This window comes from Anopheles gambiae, chromosome 2 (assembly GCF_943734735.2).
Source record: "Anopheles gambiae chromosome 2, idAnoGambNW_F1_1, whole genome shotgun sequence".
In the NCBI taxonomy this organism is placed as follows: Eukaryota; Metazoa; Arthropoda; class Insecta; order Diptera; family Culicidae; genus Anopheles; species Anopheles gambiae.
The window spans coordinates 26,873,916-26,900,808 of NC_064601.1; the positions used below are offsets into that span (position 1 = coordinate 26,873,916).

A 26,893-nucleotide genomic window follows, 5' to 3' on the forward strand; every position below is an offset into this window, starting at 1 on the left:
TAACGCGTGTAAAGCGTACAACATCGTTGCTCCGGTGCGGCGCATCCAATGCGCTCTAATGGTTAATTAATCACCACCACGATCCCAAGGTGATGTGCGGTTGCGGAATTACCGTTGCGCACTACCGATGGGTACGTACGATCTAATTGATCTAATCCTGACCACATGCAAAGAAGCTGGTACATCGCCGTTAAGTGGACCTTGTGTACCGGTGTGCTGTTGGTAGGTGGCGGAGTTACATAGCTATAAAAAGACGTAAGCATAAAGAAAAGTGTTCAACATTATACTCCACGAAAGTAACGTTTAAGTAACGAAAGAGTAAAGGACATTTATGGATTTCAAGCACAATAATCTACGATCATTATACGAATTATTGATTGCATTTCTGACAACTCACTTTGCAGTTCTCAGGAATTAAATGAAGTCTTGGTATGAAACACTAAACAGCATCAACAACAGCGCAGATATAGTAGATACCAATAGGCTCTGCGCCATTAATGTCAGGATTACTAATCTCTTCTATGATTCTGTTAGCACGTGGAGTAGTGAATAAGTAACGATTAGATAGCGGAATTGAGCATTGAAATTGGAAGTAAGTTTAATAGAGAATTTCAATTATCCAGCGCTGAAGTGGATTAACTTTCGTCCAAATCTTTCAGACGACTGACTGTTCAAAAGTGTGATAAAATACAAATTTAGTAAACCTGAGGATGTTATGATCACATCAGATTCTATGCCAGGAAGTTGAATTGTTGATCTTCTAAGCATACACGCGTTTAAATTGCAGATTCTTGTTAGCATTTATAGGACTCTAGCAACATATTCAAGATGTGTTTTTTATAACATTAAATCCCAAGTCTTTGATGTAAAAGTGCTTCCCAAAGGAACATAATTCCATAAAACCAATTGTTGGTAACGCTGCATGCCTTATTTATGTATTGCTTTTCTTCTCAAAATAAACAAAAGATTATTACATTAATTATTCGACCAAAGAATGCCAACCGCACATGAATCAATGTTGAAACATTCCAACCGACCCGGCAAGCATCCCTGGAGCGTTAGACGGTGCCGGCTTCCTTCTATTCGCTCACTGCCATGCTGGGCTGCTGGAGGTAATGGAGGTGCTGTTTATGTCAAATCTACATGCAATAGCCGCCTCCCCCTACGGGGCACACAGGCCGGGCACCAACTTCAGGGAGAAAGGAGTCACCTGGTTTTGTTACAACAACATCAACAACAAAAAATGTCTACGAACGAGCGGTAAGGTAAATAAAACATGAATTCGACCCTGCCGTGTTGTCAGCGTTGAAGAGTTGCGGTGAATCAAATGCAAAACGACGGGACCCGAAGCACCAGGAACGGACCACTGAGGGATGGGATGGGCCATGAACTCTTTAACAGTGTTCACCAGTTGCTCCGTTCAAACGGTCAGTTGGGGAGCTTACACTGCCCCCATGATCAAGTGAACTACATTTCGCTGTTCTCCCCCCTACATTTGCTCTTTCCCTTTCCATCCATCCTAATGTTGATCATTGCTTGCCATGCAACGCCACCCAACGGTGAGGCGAAACCCTGCTTGATCGTGGCTGATCTTCCTTACCGCGAAAGCGCGCCTTCCTTCTTCACGGCGATATTGACGAACGGGCGGCACGCATGCATTCTTCGCGTATGGGATGGTGCATTGGGGGACTTGAGTTTTTTTTACGATCTCGTCCCAGTGGCGGCCAAGTCCGCCCGATCGCGGTGTGCAATAAAAAAGAAAATTATGCATCTCATAAAATTGCACACACACACGGTGGTAGTTGTGGTGTCTGTTGTTTTCTTTTTGTTACGGTGGCGATCCTCAAGATCGAGCAAAACGATGATGATGATGATGATGATGATGCTGGAGCAAAAATAAACAAATAAAGCAGCAAACATATTGGAATGGATCTAATAATTGGAATATGGAATTGAAGAAATAAGGCATAAACATATATGTTCATTCCCCACTTCCCCACACCCACTTGTTCGACTTATGCTTCTACCAACAGCCACAGCTTACACACCTGGCGAATCAGCAAAAATATTTCAATGTTATTCTACCCGAATTTATTGCCCCTTTACACATGTAGCTACCGTGACAAACAACAACAGCAAAGTGCTTCTTAAATTTCAATAACAAAACAAAACCCCTAAACGATCGACACATACACCTACGTCATCCGGCAACAAAATATCGCCCTTCTCCTTTTTGATTATGAATGTACCCTTCTTTTTCGGGGCCCATCAATCTTTCGGCACGAGCCACGGGCCCAGAACGGGTCGTGCCAAGTGCGGGATATCCTTCAACTGAGGAGGATCGGCTTTTATCGCGCGTTTCCATCTGATCAATCGCCCCATCCCCTGGCCATTCTTCATCGGGCGATTTTCACCAACCATTTAGTGTTGCATTAGCGATGGCTAATCGGTTTCCCTTCCTGCCCCGCGAGGAGGGCCGCCTCCTACGCGCGTCTTCCCGCGATCCCTTCGCAAGCACAGCTCAAATTTCACCACTTTTTTACCGCCCCTCTCTTATTCCCTCCGTCCCTCGGACGCATGCGTGTGTGAATGGTTCGTGGTGTGGCTCGCTTGGTGGAGGTTATGTTTCCCCCCCCCCCCTGGTGGTAAATTGCTTCCTGTTCGCATGGCCACTTCAGTGGGCACGCGTCCACTGATGGACCGCGGCTCCGCCTGGCTCGATCGCACACTCCGCGGTGTATCGCATTTCGGTTATGAGTTATGAATCGTTGGACAAATTGTTTTGTTTTAATTTAACGACAAGCCACGGGGCCGTCGATCGGGCCGCGTCAGCCGGATCCGGTGTCGTTACAGGGCAATTAGCATACGAATGTGGTTATTTGGTGGGGGGCTTTTGCGGTTTCGAAGGTGACAAGAATTTGATTCGTGCGGGTAAGGGGTGGAAGGGGGGATGCTGCTTGCCACCTAACCCTAAACCAAAACACACACAGCTCGTTGTGCACAGTGTACAGGTTGGTTTATGCCACCGGGGGCGTAAGCTAACCCAGCTCATCCCGCGGCCGTGCAGTTACGATCGCTGCGGCATGGCTGGAGTGGATCCAGCTGATTCGCATCGACCGCACCTTCATTTTTGCTCTCAAGCCAGCTCATTGCGCATCCCGCATCCCTGTCCTGTCGTTTCGGGAAACCTTTCCAATGCCGTTTGGACCGTTCCCTCTCTTCGATTTGTGGTTTAATTTTATGCGACCGGCACGCGTAATGACGATCGGCGTACTTGATCGGGCAAGGAGACCCCGAGGACCCCCACGTTGCGATCGTTTCAAAGAGAGAGAGAAAGAGAGAGGGAGGGAAACAGGGGTGTTGGGGGGGGGAGGATATAATTTTCCATAATTTAATGGGTGATCGTATCGGAGCGGAGTAATGGCTTGTCTGCCATTTTCCAACCGCCATTCTTGGCGTGCCGTGTCACTGTGGTGCCGTTGACCGTGACAGCAGTGACAGGGCGGGTTCGGAGCGGTTGATCCAGCCAATCAGAGCGTTATCGGGATGCTGTGGATGCGGATACGGTGGCTGATCCTCGGTCTGTGGGGGACGGGAGAGTTGCAATACGACAGCTATGCGGTTCTGGAAGACACTTTATACGTAGTCAGGTTAATGCTGTTTACAAAATTATTGCAAATTCAATACAAGAAAAAAAACATTTATAGCATTTTACAGTTAATCTTTCTTGCTACAAATGTTCAATATATATAGCTACTTTTCCAATCAGTTTTCCACTGCACTGGATGCACTTTTGGACGGGGAAAGGATGATTTAAAGCGGACACCGATTGACAGCTCAAGATAATGGGACCGTACTTCATTAGCAAATCAGTCTCAGCAGTGTGCCCTGTCATTGCGTTTCCATTCCTGGTCACACCCTGTACCTCACCGATGCAGACCAGAACGCCACACTTTTGTAGAAACTTTCATTCCCACCCGTTTGTCACTGCAAAGAACGATCGAGTTCGATCGGTGCATTGATTTCAGTTCGCTTCCTGTAACTTTACACCGAGTGCCCTAAATGTCTGCCCAGAGACAGTAGTTCTCCTTCGATTCCTAGCCGCGACATACCATGCTGATCCTTTGCTGAGTTTGCATCCAGACGCCTTCCAGCGCGGTGGTAACGCGAGGAAGCACAAGAAACAAAACGTAGCTAAACGTACGATTTACGCTCATCGTATGCCGTCTTTGGTTCTCATCTTTTCTTTCCATCTCATCTCCCAGCCCCCAAGAAGCACAGACAGGGCACAAGAGGGCAATGGAAACACAGACACACACACACACACAGACAGACACATTTTGCGCGGATTAAATTAAATGATACCTTTTAAGATGTCACGATCGAAGCATAAATACGGGCAAATAACATATCATAAGATTATCAATTAAGGCACTAGGCAGCAGTATCAGCAAGAGTAGCAGGCATTGCAGCAAACCCGATTGTCTTTCGGTGTGTCAGAGAGAAGAGTGTCTTTGTGACTGTGCGCCAATGCATCGCGAGGAAGCATCGCAAAGGAGGTAAAGAAGGAAATACAATTGCAATGCAACCGTTCGGCAGCGTACCACCGTCTTGCTTTCCATTCATAAGCCCGTGGAGGACAAAAAGGGCACAGGGAAATAAAGGTTTGATCCTTCCCGATGGGGGGGGGGGGCTGTTTCGTCTCGCGCACATTCTTCGACAGCGTGTGTCTTCGATCAGTCGCTGTAAGCTGCCCGATTCTTCCCAGCGATACACCTCTGGCTGGCTATAATTTTGCGATCGCTACCACACCTTTCTGCTGTGTGTATTTGTGCTTTTTTACGCGATCATAAAATGCAACTCCTTGCTACCTCCCCCCTCCTCCCCGTACAAGTTACACTTTAAGTGGCGGATTAAGAACCGTGTCGCAAACGGCGATGGAGAGCAGAAGGAAATGTGCACCGCGATCGCTGGACAACCAGAGGTGTGATAAAAGAGATCGAGAGCGCGAAATCGCAGTATCTGGTGGCGAATCGTGGTGGTAATTAAATGTTAACGATCATCTGGCAGAATATCATCATCATCCACCCTACGGCGAGTCTGTCGCTGGAGGTTCGAGTCGTTTCACACACTTCCGTGTCGATCATAGTTTTACGCAGTTTTCATGATTTCACGCTGAATTAAACACTAAGGTCCACGTTTTGTTTTAATAGTGGCACGGGAAAATCGTGTTGCTTTTGGCGGTTTGGCGTAGCTTTTTCTCACTTTTTACTGTCCCTGTTGAACTGTTGTAGCTCGAGGGACTTGCTAGACAACCCGAACCCTAGTATTTAAGTTAAATTTATCCTCAGTTTATTATCGTATTTCACACTTACTGCTGCTACTAGCTAAACGGAATTCAAGGAAAAAAGAGGGTGCATCTCCCGCCACGGTCAGCAACGAAAGAGGGCATAACAAAACTATACAGGACGCGCATGCGAATGATCAGAAACAGAAACCCCTCACTAAACTAAAAACACACACATTTGCACGTGCAGTGTGTCAGCCTTTGGTGTGCCTTATAAGCTAAGCGCATTACCGTGTTCACCTTTTCTCTCTCTCTCTCTCTCTCGTGTCGAAAGTGATCGCTGTCGATCGGCCAAAATGGTTAAAACTCAGCAGTTTATCCAAAATAAGTTACTCTAATCGTGTACAAAAACAAAACACACTCGCACTCACACACTAACAAATTCAACAAAAAGGTGTGGCCGCGTCTCGGGTTCCCCTTTACCGTCCTACCCTCCACCTTCCAGCTGAATCGATGGTTCCGATTCCGACCGCTTATGTGTCCGCACGTAATGGTGATGATGATGGTGATGGTGATGATGCAAAGATCCCTCCCCACCCTCACTGTTGATCGATTCGTTTTGGTGCCTTCCCGGCGTTTTCTCCAGTCCCGGTTCCTGCTGCAAATCCGGCACACTGCGGGCAACATTTTCTTCCTCCTCTTTCTGCGTACGGTTGCCGCTCGCATCTCCAGTGCCGGTGCTGCTACCGTTCAGCACCTGATCGTTCAGCTTCACATCGTCCAGATCGACGTCACTGTTCGAGAACAGTGCGGTAGCCCCAAGGCCGGACGTTTTCCGCAGCACATCGGTCGAGCCGCCGCTGCTGATCGAGCTGGCCAGGGAGCTCGATGCTTTGCCCACCGACAACGGCGTCGATTGGGGGGTGCAGGGTGACAGGGACGATCCACCCGGTGGAGAGCCCGCGACGAGGCTTGCCGCCTGACTGCCGACCTGCGCCTGTGCGCGGTGAATCGGTGAGGTAGCTGTATCGCTCGTCGCTCGCGTACCTCCTCCGCGAACGTTCGATGGCAACGGTGTTGAGGTAAGCGGATTGCATCCACTCTGGTTCTTTTCGTCCTGATGCTTTTGCGTCAGATCGCACGCCTTCCCGAGGGCACAAATGGTGTTCAGTACGCGGGCGCTCAGCAGTGCCAGGAAGGCGACGAGCAGTATCACAATCGAGCCGGCATTATCGAACGACAGCGCATGGTAGAGCGCTTTCACCAGTATGACGCCGAGCGGGTACGGTATGAAACCCATCCGGCGGGCAACCAGATCGGAGTGATCGCTAAACGCGTGCTTCTGGCGGGTTTGCGTCATGTCGTACGCCAGGCTCGTCGTGTACTCCCGATACACCTCGCACGGTATCTCGTTGAAGCGCGTGATGAACGCGTGCTTGATCCAGTCCACCAGACACTCCGTGAACATCACGTACAGGCAGTCCGGGAACATGACGAAAAACTGCTCCGACTTCCAGCTAAACTCCTTCATCGTCTGTATCAGCACGATCAGCATCAGCACGGACAGATGGAACCGTTCGCGCACGTCGCTGCAGCTCAGCTGGAAGAGGTTGTTCTTGTCGAACTTTTTAAACACGCTACCCTTCAGCTCGACGAAATTGTTCGACATCATGATCGTCAGCAGGCCCTTGTTGTTCGAGTTGATGGCCACGTTGAGCGAGGTCGCCTGGAACATTACCAGCACGCTGTGCATCGTCACGTACACGATCGCGAACAGAAAGTGCGGTATCGTGCCGAGATGCTGCCGCTTGCTGTGCTTCGGTTCGGTCGCCGTCCAGAACAGTGCGTCGATCGTGTCCTGCCCGAACGCGGACAGCAGCCGATCGCCCACCTCGAGCATGTTGTAGAATATGTACAGCTTTATGATCGACTGGCTCTTGATCATATGGTACAGCATGTTCGTGTCGACGTACAGCAGCGTGTAGCTGCAGATGATCCAAATGGTGCCCTTCAGCAGGTCACAAATTTCGGCCGGCGCTAGCAACCGCTGGGAGGGTCGCCGCAGACCGAGACAGCGGGCGAGCGGGCGCGTGATCAGGGCCCACAGGGCCAGCAGGTACCGTATCGGCAGGAAGGTGTAGATGTACAGGAACGAGTCGGCACACTGGAGCACCCCGTACAGCATGAAGCTTTCCAGCTCGCGCGGTATCTTGAAGAAGGAGTATATTTTCTCACGCCGTGCCGAATAGCGCTCCTCGTCGTGTTCCAGCACATAGCCTCGGGTGAGTTCTATGCGCACGAAATCGTACAGGCTGCCACGTTCCGGTCGCTCTGCAAGCATCCATAAGAAAACGATTACAGATTACAAAGCAGCACGCAGTGGAAGGCTAAGTTGTGTCCGTAAGCTTACCTTCAGCCGGTTCTCCATTCAGTAGCCGTTTCGTATCGTCATCGGAAGAAACTTCCTCAACGCGATTGATGCCAGACGTTCCATTCAAACCGGAACCGACGGAATCGCGATTGAAGCCATACTGTGCGGCCAGGTCACCCCGAAAGCGTAACTTTTTACGCTGCCGCTCCTGGGGTGTCGTCACGAACATGTCATCCTTGCGGCTCATTTTTACCGGATCGATGCCTCCGATGGCATTTCCTGCACGTGTCACCTAACTACACGAGGGAATGCTGCTAAGCTGGGCAGATGTGTTGTGTGTGGTTCCGGTTTCTTTTTGCGTAAATTGTGTTGCACGATGAACACCTTCGCAGAACGCAAAGTTTACGAACGTCAGCGTAGCAAAATGCGTCGACCGAAAACAGCTGAGTGACAGCAGCGTGTGGAGCAACGCGAAGGGCTTCTTTCACGCACCGTCTGTTTACCAACAAATAAAATGGCGAATGCTCGAATGGTCGCTTGGAGTCAGACGAGGATAGAACATAATCTGAGCGGAATTTGTTAAATGTATTTTCTAGCTCATTGGACGTTATTTTACTTATTAAACAATTCGTTTGAAGCATAAAACTGTTCCATTTATTAAATCATATTCAAAGTAGTTTAAAAAATATCATTCCATTATGCTCCCACACATAATCGAACTTAATGAGCAGTCGTCCGCTTCACCCAGAAACGCGCACGGTAATCGTCCGAACAGGTTAGAAAAGCGGAATGGGTTGGCGAATGGACGATATGTCTTACCGCCCCATTGTGTCCCAGCGACATCAGATGACAACGGGACGCATTGCGCGAATTCCACGCACACAACGATGTGGTTGCCTCGTCCGGAAACAGAACGTAGTCCTCGGTATGATTGAAAATGGCCTGCGTTTGATGCTCCTGCTTGCCCGTGGTTCCTGCGCCGGTGTACGCAATCAGACACCGGCTTGTGCTGAGCTCCCAAAGCTTCACCAGCGAGTCCATCCCCGACGATAGCAAGTATTTGCCATTTTTCGTGAAAACAACCGAACAAATTTCCGCACCATCGTGAGCCTGCGCGAACGTGTTGATACAGCGACCGCTAACACCGTCCCACAGCTTGATCGATCCGTCCATACTGCCCGTTGCGTACACCTTCGCGTTCACTGCGTACCGTACGCACGTGATTGCACTGTTGTGCTGTTGCGAGGGAATTGCGCTTACAAAGCATTGCGCCGTATGTACATCGTACATCCGCAGCACGTTGTGCTCCGTTCCGACGGCCATATAATCACCGGTAGGATGGAACGCGATGCAGCGCACTGGCACACAATCACTCAGCACCTTGTGAGCTTTCTTTACCGATGCTTTCGAAATGTCGAATAGCTTCACGGTGTGATCGCGTGACCCCGAGGCAAGTATTTGATCCTTCGGGTGAAACTCCAGATACGACACTTCGTCCGTATGATCGTACAGCGTGCGTATGACCGGATGGGCGTGCTGTTCACGACCCGGCTCCATGTCTTCCGGTGCCGATTTAGCAAGCATCCGATCGACGTCCAAAATCTTTATGCTTGCATCCATGCTGCCCGTTGCCACGAGCTGCCCATCGCCACTGAAACAACCCGCTCGGCACGCTTGCTTGTGCGACGTCACGTACGCAGTCTCGTACGCTGCCGGTTCCGGTGCTAGCGTTGAGCCTTCCGTTTCGAACTCGAGATCCAGCCCACAGGGCAAATCATCGAACAGATTGCTTTCCTTCGACTGTTCGATCTGGTTGGCCTGTTTGAAGATGTTCATCAACCGGTCGCTCGGTGGACAGGGAGGATCGGCACGCACCAGGTTGGTGAGCTCTACCGCGACTGAATGATACCCATCGTAGAACAGTTGGCTGCGGAAAGTGTGGACAGTCGTAGGGTTTGAGGAAAAAACCGGAACACTGCGATGGAGATTGACCGCTTACCTTATCATCATCCGGTACAGCTGTTCGCGGCATTTCAGCAAATTCTTATCTTGCGGCGTCTCCTGGTCTTTCATGGTTGAAAAAATGTGTATTTTACTGACGAAAGAACTTTCCCAGCAGTCGGCACAGACAGATGTAAACAATTTTGTAGGCGGCTTTTTCTCGAGCTGTCAAAATGGGATTCACAGGACGAGGCTACGTTCACGCACCAGCATGAAAGTCAACTGCGAACTGTCAAACCATTTCGTCAACAAATCAAATTACACAATTCCTTCCGTGGTTTGGTAAAAACAAAGCTCGTGCGGTGTGGTGAAGTGTTCAGATTACTAATGTCCAAGTACAAGGAACTTACCAAACTTACGACGACGTACGCCCGTCGGATGAACTACCTTTCGAATCGGATCTTTGGGGAAGTGGCCCGCCCGACCAACTCCCAGTCGATGAAGGTGGTCAAGATGTTCAGCGAAGAGCCGGTGCACAAGCGAGACTACGTGGTGAACTGGTACCCCCGGCACGTTGAAACCCATCTACTGGCGATGAAACTCCGCGAGTATGGTCTGTTCCGTGATGAGCATCAGGATTTCAAGGAGGAAATGAAACGGTTACGTGCGCTCCGTGGCAAGGCACCTCCGAAGAAGGGCGAAGGAAAGCGTGCCAAGAAGTAGGAACGAGCAGGAGACGTCCCACGTGCTGCCGGATTTGTCGGATGCAATGTACAACAAATATAGATCGTTTCGTTTAACCATACATCAGTGAGTGTGTACTGTTTGATCACTTTATTAATCATCATAATTATAATTCTCGTTGAATAACATCCCATCGCTTCCATCCTTCCTCAGAAGAATAGCCACCTACATTTAAAAACACTTTTTACACGTTTTCTCTTAAAACGTGATATCTCACGGGGACGCGTGTTAAGACTGTTGCGCACAACCATAGAGGTACGACATAAATAACTTACAAATACACATATTCACTTGGCCACGCTGACTCAGGGTAATACACACAAGGTGGTTTGTTCTTTTCAAAAGCACAATTGATTCGGTGCCGCTGCCGACGATGGCACACCGGCAGAGCCATTGCCCGACCCTGATCCGGACGTGCTGTACGTGCGGCTGTCTTTTCTGCGCGGCGGCAGCTCAAAATGCCACTCGTCCCCGTCCTCCGATTCGAACGAACCGTTCGTCGATCCGGGACCACTATCGACGACCAACGTCTCGTCGACAACGCCGAGCGAGTTGGTGGACTTGTTCGAAGGGATGCGCTTGAACGGTGGGTGAGCCTTGATGCCGAACGTCGTCGGTCGCTTGTTTGGCGCTTCGGACAACATCAATGTCAAGAGTTTGAACTGAAAAGAGACAACATAATAGCGCGTTAGTTTCAGTATAGCAAACACCCCAAAAAAAGGCAAGAAAATTCTCCACACGAACCTCACACTCGTGGTCCTCTTCGAAATTGTCCGGGAATTTGCTCTTGCGCACGTTTTTCAGCGTGCAGATACGTTCCATTTCCGTACCGAAGCTAACGAGCAGCTCGAACAAAATCAGCCCGAGCGAATAGATGTCCACCTTGTAGTCGTACGGCAAACCCTTCAGCTGCTCCGGCGACATGTACAGCTGCGTACCGACCTGGCGCGTGTGCCGGTTCGGCACCATCGTCGGCATGTTGTTCTCACTATCGTACTGCAGATCGCTCGAGTCCGTCACGAGCCCGAAATCACCGATCTTAATCCTTCCGTCCAGCGAGAAGAATATGTTGCTCGGCTTCAGGTCCCGGTGGATCAGTCCCTTCAGATGGACGTACTCGACGCCGGCAACGATCTGCTCAAAGATTGGCACAATCTTATCGCGCCGCGCCGGGAACCCGTTCAGGCTGAGCCACTCCTTGAGCGACTGCTTGTGACACAGCTGCATCTGGATGTAGAGATAGATTTTGTTGCTCTGCGCCGAGCTTGTTTTCGACTGGTCCATCCCCGATGGAAGGGTGCACGGGTCCCGCGAACTTCGCATCGTGCTTGTGAGATCAAGCGACAGTGGTCGACGGTGCGTTTTGCGGAATGGGTTCGGCTTTTGTTGCTGCTGCTGCTGCTCCACATTGGGCCCATTGCGCGCATCCTTCATCGCCGCGGGTTGCGATCGACCTTCGGGTGAGGAAGATACATCAATCGCTACAGCATGTTGCTGGGCGACTGCGCCACCGCTACTGATACCTTCACTACCCGAAGGTTCTTTGAACACAATGTCCAAAGAATCGTCTTCCGGCTCATCGTTCCATCGATGTTTTCCATTGCTCTGCACTTCCGACGCTTCGTCGTCCGACTCGGACTCGGAGCTGCTGGATGTTTCGTCATCCCGGGCCGGTTGTCCGTCCTGTTCACCCTCGGCCCGAAACTCGATAAAGGAACAGCTATCACTCTGCTCGTACCGCTTCAGCGACAGCCCGTCGCCGATACCGTTCGAGAAGGAAAAGTTTGCCGCTGGAAACTGTGGCATCCACAGGTTCGACTGGATGGATGACGCTTGCAGGCGCGAATTCTTCATCCCTACCGCAAAGGAAGATGCCGTCGTAGCGGACGCGGCCACACCCGGCAACGGGGGACACGTGTCGGTCGGCGTTTCAATGTCGATCGAAGTCGACAGGCAGTTGCGTTCGATCCATTCGCGATCGTGCCGTTCCTGCCAACCGGGCGGTGGCGTTTCAATCCACGCGTGGAAGTACCGCACAATGTTCTGATGCTCGCAGTGGGCCAGTGTTTTGACCTCGCGCATCACGCGATCCTTCGATTCTTGCTTGTTGGGCAGCACTACCCGCTTGATTGCGTACCGGCAGTCGTCTAGCTTGTTGCGCACCTCGAACACCACCCCGAAACCACCCTTTCCGAGACACTGCACCAGATCGAAATCGTCGCGGAAGCGGGAGGTGTAGTTGTCCACCAACGCTGGTGGACCGTTGGACGAGCTAGATTCGGAGTAGCTGCGCGTCGCCGTCATCCGTATTGCCGGTGGAAACTCCTCGACCGCTTCCACTGCGGTCGGTATCGGTACGGTGACCTTGCGTTCCACCACCACCATCACCGGGGGCTTTTCGAGCCGTAGCTTCAGCATCATGTTCAGTATTAGTGCGGTCGTAATGGAAATGATCAGTATTTCCTTCCACCAGTACCACATCGACACAATGATCACCTTGACCGGTGCGTCGAACATTGTGTCCATATCCTCACCATGGTCGTGCGATCCGTCATGCCCGAACTTCGTACTATTGTTGTCTCCGTTCGACTCATCCTCACCATGGCCACACTGTTCGTCATCACGCTCGGTATCGTAAACCAAGAAGAATCCATTCCCATTGATGTAGTTCGATGCGTACAGTACCGAGCGAGCGATGGCAGTCGATTCACCCGCATCGTCCTCATCATCCTTCACGAGCTGAAACTGATTGTTCCCATCGGTGAGCAGCCCCGCAATGCCACGGCTGGCGGGCAGTGGCTTCCACGGTATGGCCGGCAGTTTACTCTCGTCGGTCAGCAATGCAAGCTGCTGCATCTTCTCTTCCCGCTCCTCTATCATTGCTGCCGACTCCTGGATGTACAGCTGCTTATCGTGCATGCCAATGTACAGCGATGGATTGATCAGCGGTGGCCGGTCGCCCGATTCACTATCATCCACATTGCCATTCCACATCCAGTCCGTACGGTCGAAAATATCCACGCCAACAAGCTGTTCGTTAGTTTTACCCGACGATCGCCATGCACTCACAATCGGCACTTCAAACTTATGCCGCCAAACGATCTCGCCCGGCGCGCTTTTACGCACCGCACAGATCACTCCCTCCGGTATGATCACGCGAAGATCGAGATCCAGTATGACGGGATCCACCTCACGCCGTTCCTTGCCACCGCGACAGTCCTCGTTGCTCATCTTTTCCACCTCATGATGGCCGATGCTAAAGTTCCACCGTTCACTGCCGGTGCGTGATTCTACGGCACGGACCGTTTGCGTCTGGCGCCGTATAACCAGCACGTCCTCCTGCATGGGATCGAGTGTACCAGCGCCATCCTCCGGCGGCCCGTACTTGCCATCTGCTGCCATTTCCATCGCAAGCTCCGTTGCGTTTTTGCAGCCTTGCATCGTGCAAACGTAAATCAGCTGACCGGTTTGCATCGAGACACCGTACGAACGCGTTTCCTTACCGCCCGAGATGACAAGATCGTCCGAAAACTTGAACGAAGACTTGAGCAAGTCCTCTGCACTGAAGGGAATTGGCTCGATCGAGTCGCCATCGAACTTGTACAGGCTGCCGCCGAGCGACGGTATCATGCGCACCCACTTGCCGTTGTTCGTCAGTTCCAGCCGATGGATGCTGGAGGAAAGGAGCGGCCCGGGGCCGGTTTGGATGCTCCACCGTTCGGCTCCACCGTTCAGCATATCGAGGGCGGACATTTTCCCGTCCAGCGTTGTTACGAAAACCAATCTGGAAAAGAATAAAAAAGGAGGATTTAATATTTTCGCACAAATTACATGCGGAATGGTTACATTTTAACAGTCGTTTTTCAAATTGCACGTCAGTTTCGCAACGAAACTTTGAATCTGACCATGTAAACATTCTCAGGGTGCAATACAACCCTGTGTACAGCGCTTTGTTTGTATTTTGACAGACGGCATTTGTTGTTGTGTAGCGAGACCATATGCGCGGCGTGCACAGTCGTGTTTGGTGAAATTAGTTCCAGAAACAATCCAACCGCAGAATGGCACGTGAAATCTTAACATTCCAGCTGGGCAATTACTCCAACTACATCGGTACACACTGGTGGAACATACAGGTGAGGATGGCTTCAAATATCGAAAGAAAATCAACAACACTTGGAGTCATCCACTGCTTCACCCCCACGCTCACAGGAATCATCGTTCAACTATGATCCAAATGCGGAACCATCGGAAATCGATCACTCGGTTCTGTATCGAGAAGGTCAAACGAGACAGCGGCAAGTGACCTTTACACCGCGCCTGCTAATGCTCGATCTGAGCGGAACACTCAAGCACGTGCCCCGCACCGGCGATCTTTACGAGCAACCGCTCGACCCGGACCAATTTGCCACCGACAATCCTGCCGAGCTACCGGACATTGGTTGGGAGTCCGAAAAAGTGGAGGTAATTAAACAGCAAGATAAACCTGCCGAACGGCACCCCTACCAGAAGGATCTGCTAGAAGCGGGAACTTCCAGCGCCAATGGTGAGGAGGAAGCGGAAAAAGATTATAACTTTGCCGCCACGGTGCAAGATTGGATCGACTACAGCTACACCCGGTACCATCCGCGCAGTATCAACGTGATCGAGCGGTATACACATTCCCGGGAAGAGGCACAGCTCGACACGATCACGAACGGGATGGAGCTGTGGAAGGATTACGACTTTCAGGACGAGTTTACCGACCGTGCCCGCCAGTACATCGAAGAGTGCGACGGTTGCCAAGGCTTCCAGATGCTGTTCGACTGCGTCGATGGATTTTCCGGTGTGGCGATAAAACTGCTCGAACATCTGCAGGACGAGTACGGCAAAGCAACGCTGCCCTTTCCGGTGTTCCCGCCGAAAGCACCCACGTTCAAAAGTGCCGACGAGCCCATGAGCCATTCGATAAGGGTGGTCAACACTGCGCTCGCTTTTGCACAGCTGCCGGACCAGTGTTCCCTGTTTGTGCCACTCTCGACAATGGGCCGCTGTTGGCGCAATGTGGCTGAACCGCGCGCACTTCCCAATCTTTTGTACGATCCAGCCAATTTCTATCAAACTTCCGCCATCCTGGCAAGCTTTCTGGAAACGGCTACGCTGCGCTACCGTTTGAAAGGATCGGCCACAACCGGTTCGGGCGCGTACCTATCCGGCTTGTGCGGCGATTTGAGTGCGTACGGTCGGAAGATGGCTGCCGCGGGGCTCGCCTTTCCCTTCCCCCTGGATGGCAAGCAGGATCTGATCGACTTTCTGGATCAGCTGGACGGCAAAAGTCTCACGGTTCAGCTGTCTCCCAACGCGGTCGTGCGCAAACGTGCCGTCATCCAGTCGGTGTGTGCCCGTGGGCTGCCCCAGAACCGGCTGAAACGGCCACCAACGGCCAAATCGGCCCAACGGCAGCAGGCAATGCCCGCGTACCGGTGCAGCAACGTGAGCGAAATGCTACAGTTTTACTACTCCTGCAGCCTCGAGGTTAGCATGTCGCACGTCACCTCGGTCCAAAGCCCCATGCCCATCCGGCAACCGTTCCCGGTGGAGCTGTTTGACAAGCGCGTCGGGTTTGACGGTTTCCTTACCGACGATCCGCTGGCCCAAGCGGCCCTGCCGTACGTCCAGAACTGTCCGGCGCTGGCTGCGATACAATCGTCATCCGATTTGGGCGACGGGTTGGAGACGCTGCACCGTGAGGTTAGCCGTATCCGGCTGGCAAAGATACCACGCTTTGCGGAGTGTGGTCTGGAGGAGGTGGACTACAAGGAACACATCGAGCGGTTGCTAGAGTTTAAGGAAAATTACGACGAAAACTACGAACTGTAAAACGGGCGCGAACGGTAAAGAAGCTTTTCCACGTGTACCAGTTAAATGCGCAAAGTGCTTTGGAAGGGGAGAGAAGGCTCCGTCTACCTCCCTCCCCTCGCAAACCGAGCAATAAAAAGTATGCTAATATGCACAATAAATTCGCCCAGTAATGGCAATTTAATGAGGATTTTGAGCAATTATATGACTGTCCTATTGAATCATCGCTGAATTTTTTTGAATGGGGGGAAGAAAAGAGCTTTGCTTGTTTATTAACTAGAATGAGAAGCGACTAGATGGGCTAAAGCGATTTGTTTTGTAGTAATACTTCACAGTATGAGTCAGGCTAAAAACAGACTCTGCAAACAAATGGGTAAATGTGTGCCCTACAATCGATGTACTTGCCTTGCGCAGCAGCAGCAGCCGCCAACAGCGGAACAACGTTGTTATCATTGCAACGCCATGAGCTTATTTACGCCCCGTCGAGAAATGACCTTAGAAAGAACCGGCGAAAAAGAAAGCTTTAAAATAATCCCAATCGATGAGGTTACGAATATTATGCGTGGATCAGAAATAAATGCCAATCGCAAGAATAAACATTATATGATGACGCAATCTAGACTCCTGATAAAGCGATAAATTTACCTGGCCGATAAGAACAGCAGGTAAAGCCCAAAATTGATGTTTTTTTTTCGGAAACTCTCAAAACGAGACCGATAACAACACGTTGTAGGTCAGACGAGCTACTAAGTAATGGTTGAAGCGATTGCCAAGTCCCGAAATTACCGCTTTTGATCATTCGATTGATCGATCGGTAGGATCGCAGGAAGCAAAGAAGCCATCAAAACAACTTTATGTTGTAATGTTTACGTTTCTTCTTGTTGGTACTGGAAGATGCTTACCACAAACACGTCCAGACACGTTCCGAGTGAAAGTGTGTACGAGATGTGTGTGCGTGTGAAGGGCCATCAATTATTACTAAACGCAAGCAAACTTACCCATCGTTAAGGTCACGCTGGCGGGTCGCTTCTTCGGCACAGAACGGAAGCTGCTCGACGGTGGCCGTTCCATCGTCCGGCTGCTTCGGCGGTGCTTGGCCCTTGCTACCGAGCGCCACCGTCACGACCGTGGCCAGTAGCACCGTTCCGACGCACAGCGCACAGCGAATCAAAACAGAGCACGTAGGCATGATGGTGGTGGTGGTGGAGTTTGCCTACTGGCACAATTGGTCCATTCGTCGTCGTGTGTTGCGTACTCCGCAACGCCGTTTACTCATATTTCGTACACAACAAACAGAGCACACTTGCTGTTAAACATGCAGCGGATGTACCGGGGAAGGTAGCTTTTCTGTTAACCAAATTGAACAAGTTCAAAAATTCCGATTCACACACTGGCGCACGACCTTGGCGCTACGAAGCGAACGACAACAGTCGACTGATGTTTTTCGTCAAAAATCGCTAGCTGCAACTGCAAAACATCCAACTTGGAGCTGGCAGCTGACGGCACGGTGGAATTCAACGAAAGAGTTTTAAAAATAAAAAATGATTAAAAATGAGATTTTGGATTAAGGAATAATATTAAAAATAATTTTGTCACATTGTTAAAATGTACATATTCAAGAATATAGGACATTAAATAGTATAGTATTTCTGATTGTACAAAAAAAAAACGTTGTCATCCATGCTACTTGCTAAGTGCAGTAAATTGAAATCGATTTACAGGGTTTTACACTTTATCTCAAGACCGCGGGACCCCGTCCCGAATCTGTCTTAGCCAAAGCCAAGATTGCGGTATGATGCTTGAACTCGTTGATGATACCTGAAAACGTTGATGATACTTGAATTCATCGGATGCAATGCTGAATCTGCGGCACATTTCTCGTAACACACTGGTCCGCGCCGAGGACATGCGGTCGAATATTTTTTTTTTTACACGGATAACCTTTGTGTACATCAGTGTATTAGAAACACTCAATTATCCTTTCTTTTTTTCCAAAAAAAGACAATTTAATAAAATGAGTGAATGCATATTTGTTTGATTAAAATATTTACAAGTGTTAAGAAAGTAGTTTGAACTGTTTAAATAATCTTTTTTGGTAAAAACACGAAAAAATAATTAACTGTTTTCAGTACACTGATGTACACAAAGGTTATCCGTGTAAAAAAATATTCGACCGCATGTCCTCGGCGCGGACCAGTGTGTTTCGAGAAATGTGCCGCAGATTCAGCATTGCATCCGATGAATTCAGGTATCATCAACGTTTTCAAGCATCATACCGCAGTCTTGGCTTTGGCTAAGACAGATTCGGGAAGGGGTCCCGCGGTCTTGAGATAAAGTGTGAAACCCTGTAACGTGAATGTGTCAAAACTTCGAGGACCTCACAGAGGGTTGCCACAGGTAGAAAACGACTAAAATTTTAGTTTATTTGATAAAAAAATGTTATGAGTCATACTAAAATGCTTTAAATTATTGCTCCGGGAATAGTTTTGTTTTTGTGTGCTTTAATTTAATTAGATTTATTTCCATGAAATGTCAACCGAATGACTTGTGCCGTGTTCCCGCGCCTTCCCAGCTTCTGCAAATCGAAGTAGAAAAACATTCCCTTCGCCAGATTTTGCTTCGTGTGCAGTTGGTATTGTTGTGTTTTAAGTTAGTTGCTATATTTTAACTTTCCCAAGGGCTAGGTGCACTGCGCAGCAAGCAGAATGAGTGCACCATCGGTAAGTAATGATCTGATAGTGTTATATACCTGCAAAACATCAAAATTCGGAATTTGATGCATTGGTCAACTGTTGCAGAACTCGAAGAGCGCCACTGGTCAACCGGGAGCTTCGGGTTCGAGCGCGCCCACTACGGTGCAGGAGTTTGTGATTCGTGTGCCGAAGAATCTGAAAAAGAAGTATCACGTCATGCGGTTCAACGCGACGCTCAACGTCGACTTTACCCAGTGGCGGACGGTGAAGATGGAGCGCGAAAACAACCAGAAGGAGTACAAGGGCATCGAGGAGGTGATGCCCAAGTTCGGTGCCGGTTCGGAGTTCAATCGGGATCTGCGCGAGGAGGCACGCCGCAAGCGGTTTGGTATTATTTCGAAAAAGTACAAACCCGAAGCGCAGCCCTGGATTTTGCGTGCCGGTGGCAAGAGCGGCAAAATGTTCCGTGGCATCCGGGAGGGTGGCGTGGGCGAGAATGCTGCGTTTTACGTGTTTACACACGCACCGGACGGGGCGATCGAGGCGTATCCGCTGAACGAGTGGTACAACTTTCAGCCCATCAACCGATACAAAGCACTGTCCGCGGAGGAAGCGGAGCAGGAGTACGGGCGGCGCAAGAAGACGATGAACTACTTCTCGCTCATGTTCCGGAAGCGGCTAAAGAAGGGCGAGGATAACGAGGCCGACGACCAGGAGGAAACAAAGGGCAAGAAGGGAGAGGGAGGCAAGAGCAAGGATTTGAAGATCAGCGACATGGACGAGTGGATCGACTCGGATGAGGTGTCGTCGTCGGGCGACGATGACGATGAGGGCAAGTCGAAGCAGAAGGACAGCGACGACGATGCGAAGGATAAGAAGGCGAAGAACAAAAAGAAGGCACTGGCGGACAGCAAGAAGAAGAAGCGGGACGTGGACGAGGAAGCGTTCGAAGAGTCGGACGATGGTGATGAGGAGGGGCGCGAGCTGGACTACATCTCGGACTCGAGCGACAGCGAGTCGGACCACGACGCAAAGGTGGTGAAGGAGATGAAGTCCGTTGCGGAGGAAGACGCACTGCGGAAGCTGCTGACCTCGGACGAAGATTCGGAGGAGGAGGAAAAGAAATCGGAGGAGGATGAGGAAAAGGAGGACGAGAAGAATGGCAAATCGAAGGAGAAGGACAAGGACGGCAAGGAAAAGGAAGGTAAAGAGAGCAAGAAGAAGAAGAAAGCAAAGAAGAACAAGAGCAAAAAGTCGGAATCGGACAAAAAGGACTCGTCCAGCGATTTCAGCTCGGACAGTTCGGATTCCGATACGGCCAGTGCGAAGAAAAAGCCGAAAGACAAGAAGAGCAAGGAAGGCGTTGGGTCGAATTTGTCCAGCGCAAACAATTCGCGCTCGGCCTCGCCCAGCGTGAGCCAGTTCGATTCGAACAAGCGCAAAATGACCGGCTCCAATATGCCGACGACGGATCTGACCGGATCGGATAATAGCAACAGTCCCGTCTCTACGCCAGCTAAAAAGGTTAAGACGGAAATTACGCCATCCCTTCCGCCCACATTCGCTGGCATCGTTAATGCCACAAGCAAAGAGTAAGTGTTACGAATTAGCCAGATTACGAAGGGGAATCTGTTTTCTCATATTTGCGTTGTTCTTTCTCTCTCTCTCTCTTTCCACAGTGATTATGGCATAACCGAGGAAGCTGTCCGGCGGTACTTGATGCGCAAACCGATGACCACGACGGAACTACTGACCAAGTTCAAGAACAAGAAGACGGGTGTGTCGAGCGAGAAGCTGGTCGAAACCATGACCCAAATACTGAAACGCATCAATCCGGTCAAACAGACCATACAGGGCAAAATGTATCTCAGCATAAAGGTGCCGAAATGAGCGCGAAAAAGATTAACATTGAGGACTGGCCAACGCATTGTAAGCACTAGCAGTAATTTTAAAGCAGGAAATTTAAACAAATAAACTTTTGGTTCTTACAAATAGGAAAGTTTGTGTGTTTTTATATACCTTACATACATAAACCTAGAGACGGTGTGTGACGGACCTATTTTCTTAGCTCTTCCGTGCTGATGTTGTACTTGGCCTTCATTTGGTCCAGCTCATCCTGCTTCTTATCGACATCGAGCTGCTTGAACGCCTTCGTCGATTGGTAGTAAAGCACCACCAGGTACCGGTTACAGACGTTGAATCCCGACAGATGGTCTCGGGCGTTTTTCGCATCAAAAATGTCTTCATACACCACGAAGGCGGTACCGCGAGTTTCAGGCGTGTTGCCCCTGCAAAGGAAAGAGATTGCGAAATTACTTCCACTGCGTTGAGGTATGGCATGCGTCGAATTTACTTACACTCGAATTTGTCGAATTGCCCCGTATTTGCCGAAAATATCGTACATTTCATCCGACGTGATCTTGTACGGAAGGTTTCGCACGTACAGGACCCGGTTCACTTCCGGTGGTAAGCGTACCTACAGTAAAGGACATAAACATCAATCCACAACTCTTACCAATTGATTGCATGGGATGTCTAGACTTACATTGTTTCTTTTCTGCATGGAAAGTGCCATTTTGATAAGGTTTTTAATGGATTTATGTGTACTTTTAGTGAATTTTTAGCACGAGAGCGATTTGTGTATGTTTTAATTTGCCAAACGCTTTGACAGTAGATTGTTTACCTCGAATTCCATTTCGTGTTTATGATCGAATGTTGAAGAATCCATATCCAGAACGGTTGTTTCGGAAGAAATAAAACGCCCGTAATTTTGATCTACTTATTTATTGGTAGGATGAACATGTTTGCTCAAGTATAAATTTTGATTGCCTTCATTAACGATGCATTTTTTAGCTTAACGAAAAAAAGTTAATCATTCCATGCAATATTTAGTGGACCGCGTGATTTACCACCGTGATGTGTTGTCATTGTGAAACGTCAAATTAGCCAGAAAAAAAATAACATCACCCATCTGTGTGCTATCTGCTTTTGCTTCGTAAACTGCTGCAGAAAAAGTGAGGAAAACTATTAAAAGATGTGCTCGGGCGTGCTATTAAAAACTCATTAGCTTCTGGACGGGTTTGGTGAACGTTTGCTCACTGCCAGCCGACTCAACCGTGCGCTCCTCGAGCGCAAGACAGCAGCAAAATGTTTCGCAGCCGTAGCTGGTTCGGGGGAGGATGGAACCGTCCGAAGAATCGCCTATCACTTGATCATCTGAAATATTTGTACAGCGTGCTGGAGCGTAACACGACCGTGTCCGAAAGCAACCGCGGCCTGCTGGTGGAATCGTTACGTTCCATAGCAGAAATTCTAATCTGGGGCGATCAAAATGATTCCTCCGTATTCGAGTGAGTGTGCCAATCGGGGGCTATCGGGCTGACCTTTGTTCATTGTCATTGTTATGTGGTTTTGTTCTCGCAGCTTCTTTCTGGAAAAGAATATGCTCTCCTACTTTCTGCACATAATGCGTCAAAAGAGCGGAGGATCGAGCTTCGTGTGCGTGCAGCTGCTGCAAACGCTAAACATCCTGTTCGAGAACATCCGCAACGAGACGTCGCTGTGTAAGTTACATGCATGCATGAGCGCTTCTAGAGGGGGAAGCACGCTCAATGGCGCGTTACATACTTGCGCTGGTAGCGCACATCAAACTGAACTGAAATGAACGGGCACTGGCGGGTGTGTTCTCCTTCTTTGCAGACTACCTGCTCAGCAACAACTTGGTCAATTCGATCATTGTCCACAAGTTTGACTTCTCGGACGAGGATGTGATGGGCTATTACATACTGTTTCTGAAAACGTTGAGCCTGAAGCTTAACACGCACACGATACACTTCTTCTACAATGAGCATACGAACGATTTCCCACTCTACACGGAAGCGATCAAGTTCTTCAACCATCCCGAATCGATGGTACGCATTGCCGTGCGTACGATCACGCTGAACGTGTACAGAGTGCAGAACCCGAACATGCTGCAGTTCATACGGGACAAAACGGCCGCACCGTACTTTAGCAATTTAGTATGGTTCATTGGTAAACATATCCTCGAGCTGGACAATTGCGTTCGTAATGACATTGAGTAAGTATTTTCTCCTCCAGACCTTTCTGCGCAGTTTAACTTTGATCGCTTGATCGTACTCTTCCAGCCACCAGTCCCAGCACCGTTTAGCCAACCTCGTGGCGGAACATTTGGATCATTTGCATTATCTAAACGACATACTGTGTCTCGATATTGCCGATCTCAATGCCGTCCTTACGGAGCACCTGCTGCACAAGCTGTTCGTGCCGCTGTACATATTCTCCCTCACACCCTCACCGCCAATGTCCATGGCCGAGGTGACGTGTAATCTTGCGGCCGTGCTTAACAAGGTCGTCGATATTGACATCAAGGAGATGAACAATCCGCGCGTTGCCAGTGTCGTGGCCCTGTTTCTGCTGTCGCTCGTGTTTCTTGTCATCACGCACCGGCCACTGATCAATGCGCTAACGTGGGTCATCCTCAATGCGGATCATACCGTGTTCAAGGAGGGCGCTGCCCAGGTGCTAAACGCATACATTGACAACCGGGAGGTGGTGGCGTTGGGATTTGTACAGCCAGTGGAAAGCCTGGAGGAGGCGCTGGAAAGTACGGTAGCTTCCTCTGCTGCTTACGGGGTGGAGCAGCTTCACTTGGCGGACGAACCGAGCGGAAGCAACAATAAGAGCCCGAACAGTAGTAGTAGCAGCAGTGGTAAGAGCCATGCTAGCAGTACCAGCACTTCGACCAACAATGAAGCACCCATATCGAGTAAGCAAGGACAATTGGTCTCTATTCACGATCGTCCGTCTAATGGTTGTTCGCATTTTTAGACTCCCCTAGCCCGCCGACCCTTTCGGAAGAGATTGAAAAGGTGAACATCACCGACGAGGAAAAGGAGAAGCTTCTACTCAATGCGTACCGTACGCCCGAAACGAATCGTCCCTTCCTCGACATGGTCCTGTCGTCGCTCGATTGTACCGAGAACGACTTTCTAGCGCTGTTGGCATTGTGTTTGCTTTATGCACTCGCAAACAACAAAGGTATGTTGGTGGAACGAACGACCTTCAGTAGAAAATGGGCTTGGTAGTACATTTCTTGGGTTTTTTTTCTGTACATATGACATCGTTCAATTCATCAAACATGCTCCGTACGGTAGTTACTTGCCAGATTAAACCTTTACCTACCATTCTCTTGCGCTTAACAATTACCATATTTTTTTCTCTCCACAATTTAACATCACTAATCGCATCACTAACTTTTCAACTACTTTTCCCTTTTGTAACATTGTTGCTGCTGTTTCCTCATGATTAATCAAACATTGCACCCCTGACTTACCGTTTCGACGTGCCGTTGCAATGAACCAATTCTTCTTCTCGCTGTTGGTGCCGGTTTTGTAGACGGTTAGTTATCTACCTGTGCCATTTGATGTATAGTTTAGTTGTTTTAAAATACTAAAACTCATGTTAAACAGGTGGTTGATACATATTCGATTTTCTTATGTTGAATTACTTTGCTTGCATGCCACGGTACTGTAAATTGAATTGTAACTAAAATGCTATTTTAAACTATTAATGATACTATCAACCATTAAAATTGGCTTTTAGATAGGTGTATTTTTTGGTTGTAATTTCATGTTTGTTTAAAGTGTCATGCTCTTCAAGATGATATAATATTTGCTTTTAACTGGGCCTTGTTTTAGGTGTAAACTCGGAATGGCTAGAGATCGTGCTGAATCGCTCATCACCTTCAAATCGTACCCAGTATAACGTGATACTGATCGAGAAGCTGCTACAGATCGTTAACATTTCTAGCCAACCCTGTAAGTAACGGAAAGCGAAAGAGATACTCCTCTCCTACCATCCGATTACCACAAAGCCTTTACAATCTTTGCTTCTCTCCCACAGCCTGTCGCATACGACTCGTTACCACTGAGCTGGCGTTGAAGCTGCTCGGTCAGATCATTGGTTCCGGTGTGGAAGATTCCAGCCCGTCCGTCCCGGAAGAGTATCTGGCGTCTCTGCATCAGTCGCGCAATCAGGCGATGAATGTGTTGAAAAATTTCTACAAATCGGAGGACATTTTCTTGGACCTGTTTGAAGACGAGTAAGAAAAATAATTGCTCTTTGTTTCATGCGTAGCGTAATGTTCACTCACCTATTCCCCGTAGGTACAACGAAATGGTGAAAGCTACGCTAAACGTGGAATTCCTCTGTAACGATTCTACCATCTTGTTACCACCGACGGGAACGCCGCTGACGGGGATAAGCTTCACCCGCCGTTTACCGTGCGGTGAGGTGGAGAAGGCACGGCGCGCCATTCGCGTGTTCTTCCTGCTGCGCCGCATGTGCCAGTCGATGTCGGGCGAGAAGGAAACACTGCTACCACTCACGAATCTGAGCCAATGTGTTCAAATAGATAATGCGCTGGATTTGAGTAAGAGGACTCTTAGGATGCCAATCCTCTCGTCCGCTTTTACTAATGTGAAACGCTTCCTGTTTGCAGATAATAGTGATTTGATAGCGTGCACTGTCGTCATGCGGGACGGCACGAAGTACCGGCGCTTTTTGGTGATGGATATTCTGCAGCTCATCCTGGTCGAGCCGGACAGCAAACGGTTAGGGTGGGGTGTGGCTAAATTTGTCGGCTTTCTGCAGGACGTGGAGGTAAACGGCGACAAGGAGGATTCGCGCAGTCTTCACCTAACCATCCATCGGGGCGGTGCGACCAACAACCGAACGCCCATCCTGTCGGCCAAGTTTATGTTTGACGATCACATCCGGTGCATGGCAGCGAAGCAGCGGCTAACGAAGGGACGCAGCAAAGCACGGCAGAAGAAAATGTTCCAGATAGCGCAGCTGTTGGAAATTCCGGGCCAACTGAACGATCCGTCCTTCCCAACGCTCGCCGGGACGGGAGGATCGTCGGCCAGTGGCACGCCTTCGCTGCGGCACGGAGCTTCGGGACGTCAGGGAAGGGAACATCGTCCGTTATTTTCCACCAGCAACCGGGTGCCGGGAGTGGCTGCGGCCTTGAGGCGCGATAGTATGCCATCGGGCAGCGTCAGTCGTGTGCAGATGAGTGCGAGTCGCTCAACCGAAGGGTATGCAAGGAACTAAGAAACAGTTCAATACTGCTCAGTGAGGATTAAAAAGCATTTCCATCTAATCTTTCAAATTTCAGCGAACCAACGGGCACGCGAAGAAAGCTGACTGCTGGAGCCACTCGGCGGGAAAGCAGCCAACCGATCGGCATTGGATCGAGCTCGCTGAAATCGCGGGAAAATTCGCGTAACCGGTCCGGTACGCCCCGGTCCAGGGAATCGAGCCCGCGCATACCACGGCCCCGTTCGGAGGAGATACCGCTGGAAGACTTTCGTCGCTCCCAAAACTCTAGTCCCGTGTCGCGCAACTCATCCAACAATCCATCCCGTTCGCACACTCCCTCCCGGTTAACGTTAGAGCCGCTGAGTGTGGTTAACATCTCGTCGAACATGGGCGGCAGTGGAAGTGGGACGACCGGTGGCAACGGGAGCGTGCTGAGCGGTTCCGTGAAAGATCCGATCATTCCGAATGTGCTGTTAGCTGGTACGATTAACCCGGTACCGAACGTAACGCCACTTCCGGTCGGCGGCCCGCTCGCCGTACCGTCGGAGTTGAGCCCAACATCGGAGGAAACATCGTTCATTGCGAACGAGGAGCGGCAGAAAAAGCGAGGAGTCATCGAAACGGTGTAAACACTGAATCGCGATAGCAGGGTACACATATTTACGATCGATGGCTCCGGACAAAGAAGATTCGTGAGGGGTGTGGTACTCTTCCTTTGTATTTATTTCTGTTGTAACGGTTAGGTTTTATTGTTGAGATTTTAAATGTTCAGTTCTATTAGCAAATAAACGATAGGAATATGGCTGTAATCAATTTAGGAGTCGCTCTTTTACATTAATTTCGGAAAGAGCTGTTCAATTACAAAAAAAATAGAAAAATACTGTTTTAAAACCATTATTC

At 49.6% G+C, this 26,893-nt stretch overlaps 8 protein-coding genes across 8 annotated transcripts; 4 read left to right on the top strand and 4 right to left on the bottom strand.

The window, feature by feature from the left end:
• Nucleotides 1-5,329: 5,329 nt before the first annotated feature.
• On the bottom strand, nucleotides 5,330-8,120 carry LOC1273195 (protein TAPT1 homolog). The gene is made up of 2 exons (XM_312149.5): nucleotides 7,698-8,120; nucleotides 5,330-7,618 (listed from the first exon to the last, which is right to left on the bottom strand). The coding sequence occupies exons 1-2, from the start codon at nucleotides 7,903-7,905 to the stop codon at nucleotides 5,775-5,777; spliced, it is 2,052 nt and encodes a 683-aa protein (XP_312149.4). The 5' UTR covers nucleotides 7,906-8,120; the 3' UTR covers nucleotides 5,330-5,774.
• Nucleotides 8,121-8,289: 169 nt separating this feature from the next.
• On the bottom strand, nucleotides 8,290-9,836 carry LOC1273194 (cleavage stimulation factor subunit 1). Its single transcript, XM_312148.5, has 2 exons — nucleotides 9,658-9,836; nucleotides 8,290-9,585 (listed from the first exon to the last, which is right to left on the bottom strand). The coding sequence occupies exons 1-2, from the start codon at nucleotides 9,729-9,731 to the stop codon at nucleotides 8,379-8,381; spliced, it is 1,281 nt and encodes a 426-aa protein (XP_312148.4). The 5' UTR covers nucleotides 9,732-9,836; the 3' UTR covers nucleotides 8,290-8,378.
• A 29-nt stretch (nucleotides 9,837-9,865) lies between these two features.
• LOC1273193 (small ribosomal subunit protein mS33) lies at nucleotides 9,866-10,404 on the top strand. The gene has a single exon (XM_312147.3). It carries the CDS (start codon nucleotides 9,987-9,989, stop codon nucleotides 10,320-10,322), a length of 336 nt encoding a protein of 111 aa, XP_312147.2. The 5' UTR covers nucleotides 9,866-9,986; the 3' UTR covers nucleotides 10,323-10,404.
• Nucleotides 10,395-17,642, bottom strand: LOC11175450 (eukaryotic translation initiation factor 2-alpha kinase). Its single transcript, XM_061642410.1, has 3 exons — nucleotides 17,177-17,642; nucleotides 11,088-14,127; nucleotides 10,395-11,005 (listed from the first exon to the last, which is right to left on the bottom strand). The coding sequence occupies exons 1-3, from the start codon at nucleotides 17,365-17,367 to the stop codon at nucleotides 10,682-10,684; spliced, it is 3,555 nt and encodes a 1,184-aa protein (XP_061498394.1). The 5' UTR covers nucleotides 17,368-17,642; the 3' UTR covers nucleotides 10,395-10,681.
• LOC1273191 (protein misato) lies at nucleotides 14,202-16,381 on the top strand. Its single transcript, XM_312145.5, has 2 exons — nucleotides 14,202-14,476; nucleotides 14,553-16,381. Exons 1-2 carry the CDS (start codon nucleotides 14,402-14,404, stop codon nucleotides 16,197-16,199), a joined length of 1,722 nt encoding a protein of 573 aa, XP_312145.5. The 5' UTR covers nucleotides 14,202-14,401; the 3' UTR covers nucleotides 16,200-16,381.
• Nucleotides 17,643-18,532: 890 nt separating the features above from the next.
• Nucleotides 18,533-20,870, top strand: LOC1273190 (general transcription factor IIF subunit 1). The gene is made up of 3 exons (XM_312144.6): nucleotides 18,533-18,898; nucleotides 18,977-20,463; nucleotides 20,551-20,870. Exons 1-3 carry the CDS (start codon nucleotides 18,884-18,886, stop codon nucleotides 20,759-20,761), a joined length of 1,713 nt encoding a protein of 570 aa, XP_312144.5. The 5' UTR covers nucleotides 18,533-18,883; the 3' UTR covers nucleotides 20,762-20,870.
• LOC1273189 (splicing factor 3B subunit 6) lies at nucleotides 20,848-21,562 on the bottom strand. The gene is made up of 3 exons (XM_312143.5): nucleotides 21,417-21,562; nucleotides 21,229-21,347; nucleotides 20,848-21,159 (listed from the first exon to the last, which is right to left on the bottom strand). Exons 1-3 carry the CDS (start codon nucleotides 21,444-21,446, stop codon nucleotides 20,928-20,930), a joined length of 381 nt encoding a protein of 126 aa, XP_312143.4. The 5' UTR covers nucleotides 21,447-21,562; the 3' UTR covers nucleotides 20,848-20,927.
• A 204-nt stretch (nucleotides 21,563-21,766) lies between these two features.
• On the top strand, nucleotides 21,767-26,802 carry LOC1273188 (protein CLEC16A homolog). The gene is made up of 10 exons (XM_061652773.1): nucleotides 21,767-22,221; nucleotides 22,295-22,434; nucleotides 22,571-22,949; nucleotides 23,017-23,657; nucleotides 23,720-23,929; nucleotides 24,589-24,708; nucleotides 24,794-24,992; nucleotides 25,057-25,322; nucleotides 25,392-25,989; nucleotides 26,070-26,802. The coding sequence occupies exons 1-10, from the start codon at nucleotides 22,019-22,021 to the stop codon at nucleotides 26,620-26,622; spliced, it is 3,309 nt and encodes a 1,102-aa protein (XP_061508757.1). The 5' UTR covers nucleotides 21,767-22,018; the 3' UTR covers nucleotides 26,623-26,802.
• The last annotated feature ends 91 nt before the right edge of the window (nucleotides 26,803-26,893 follow it).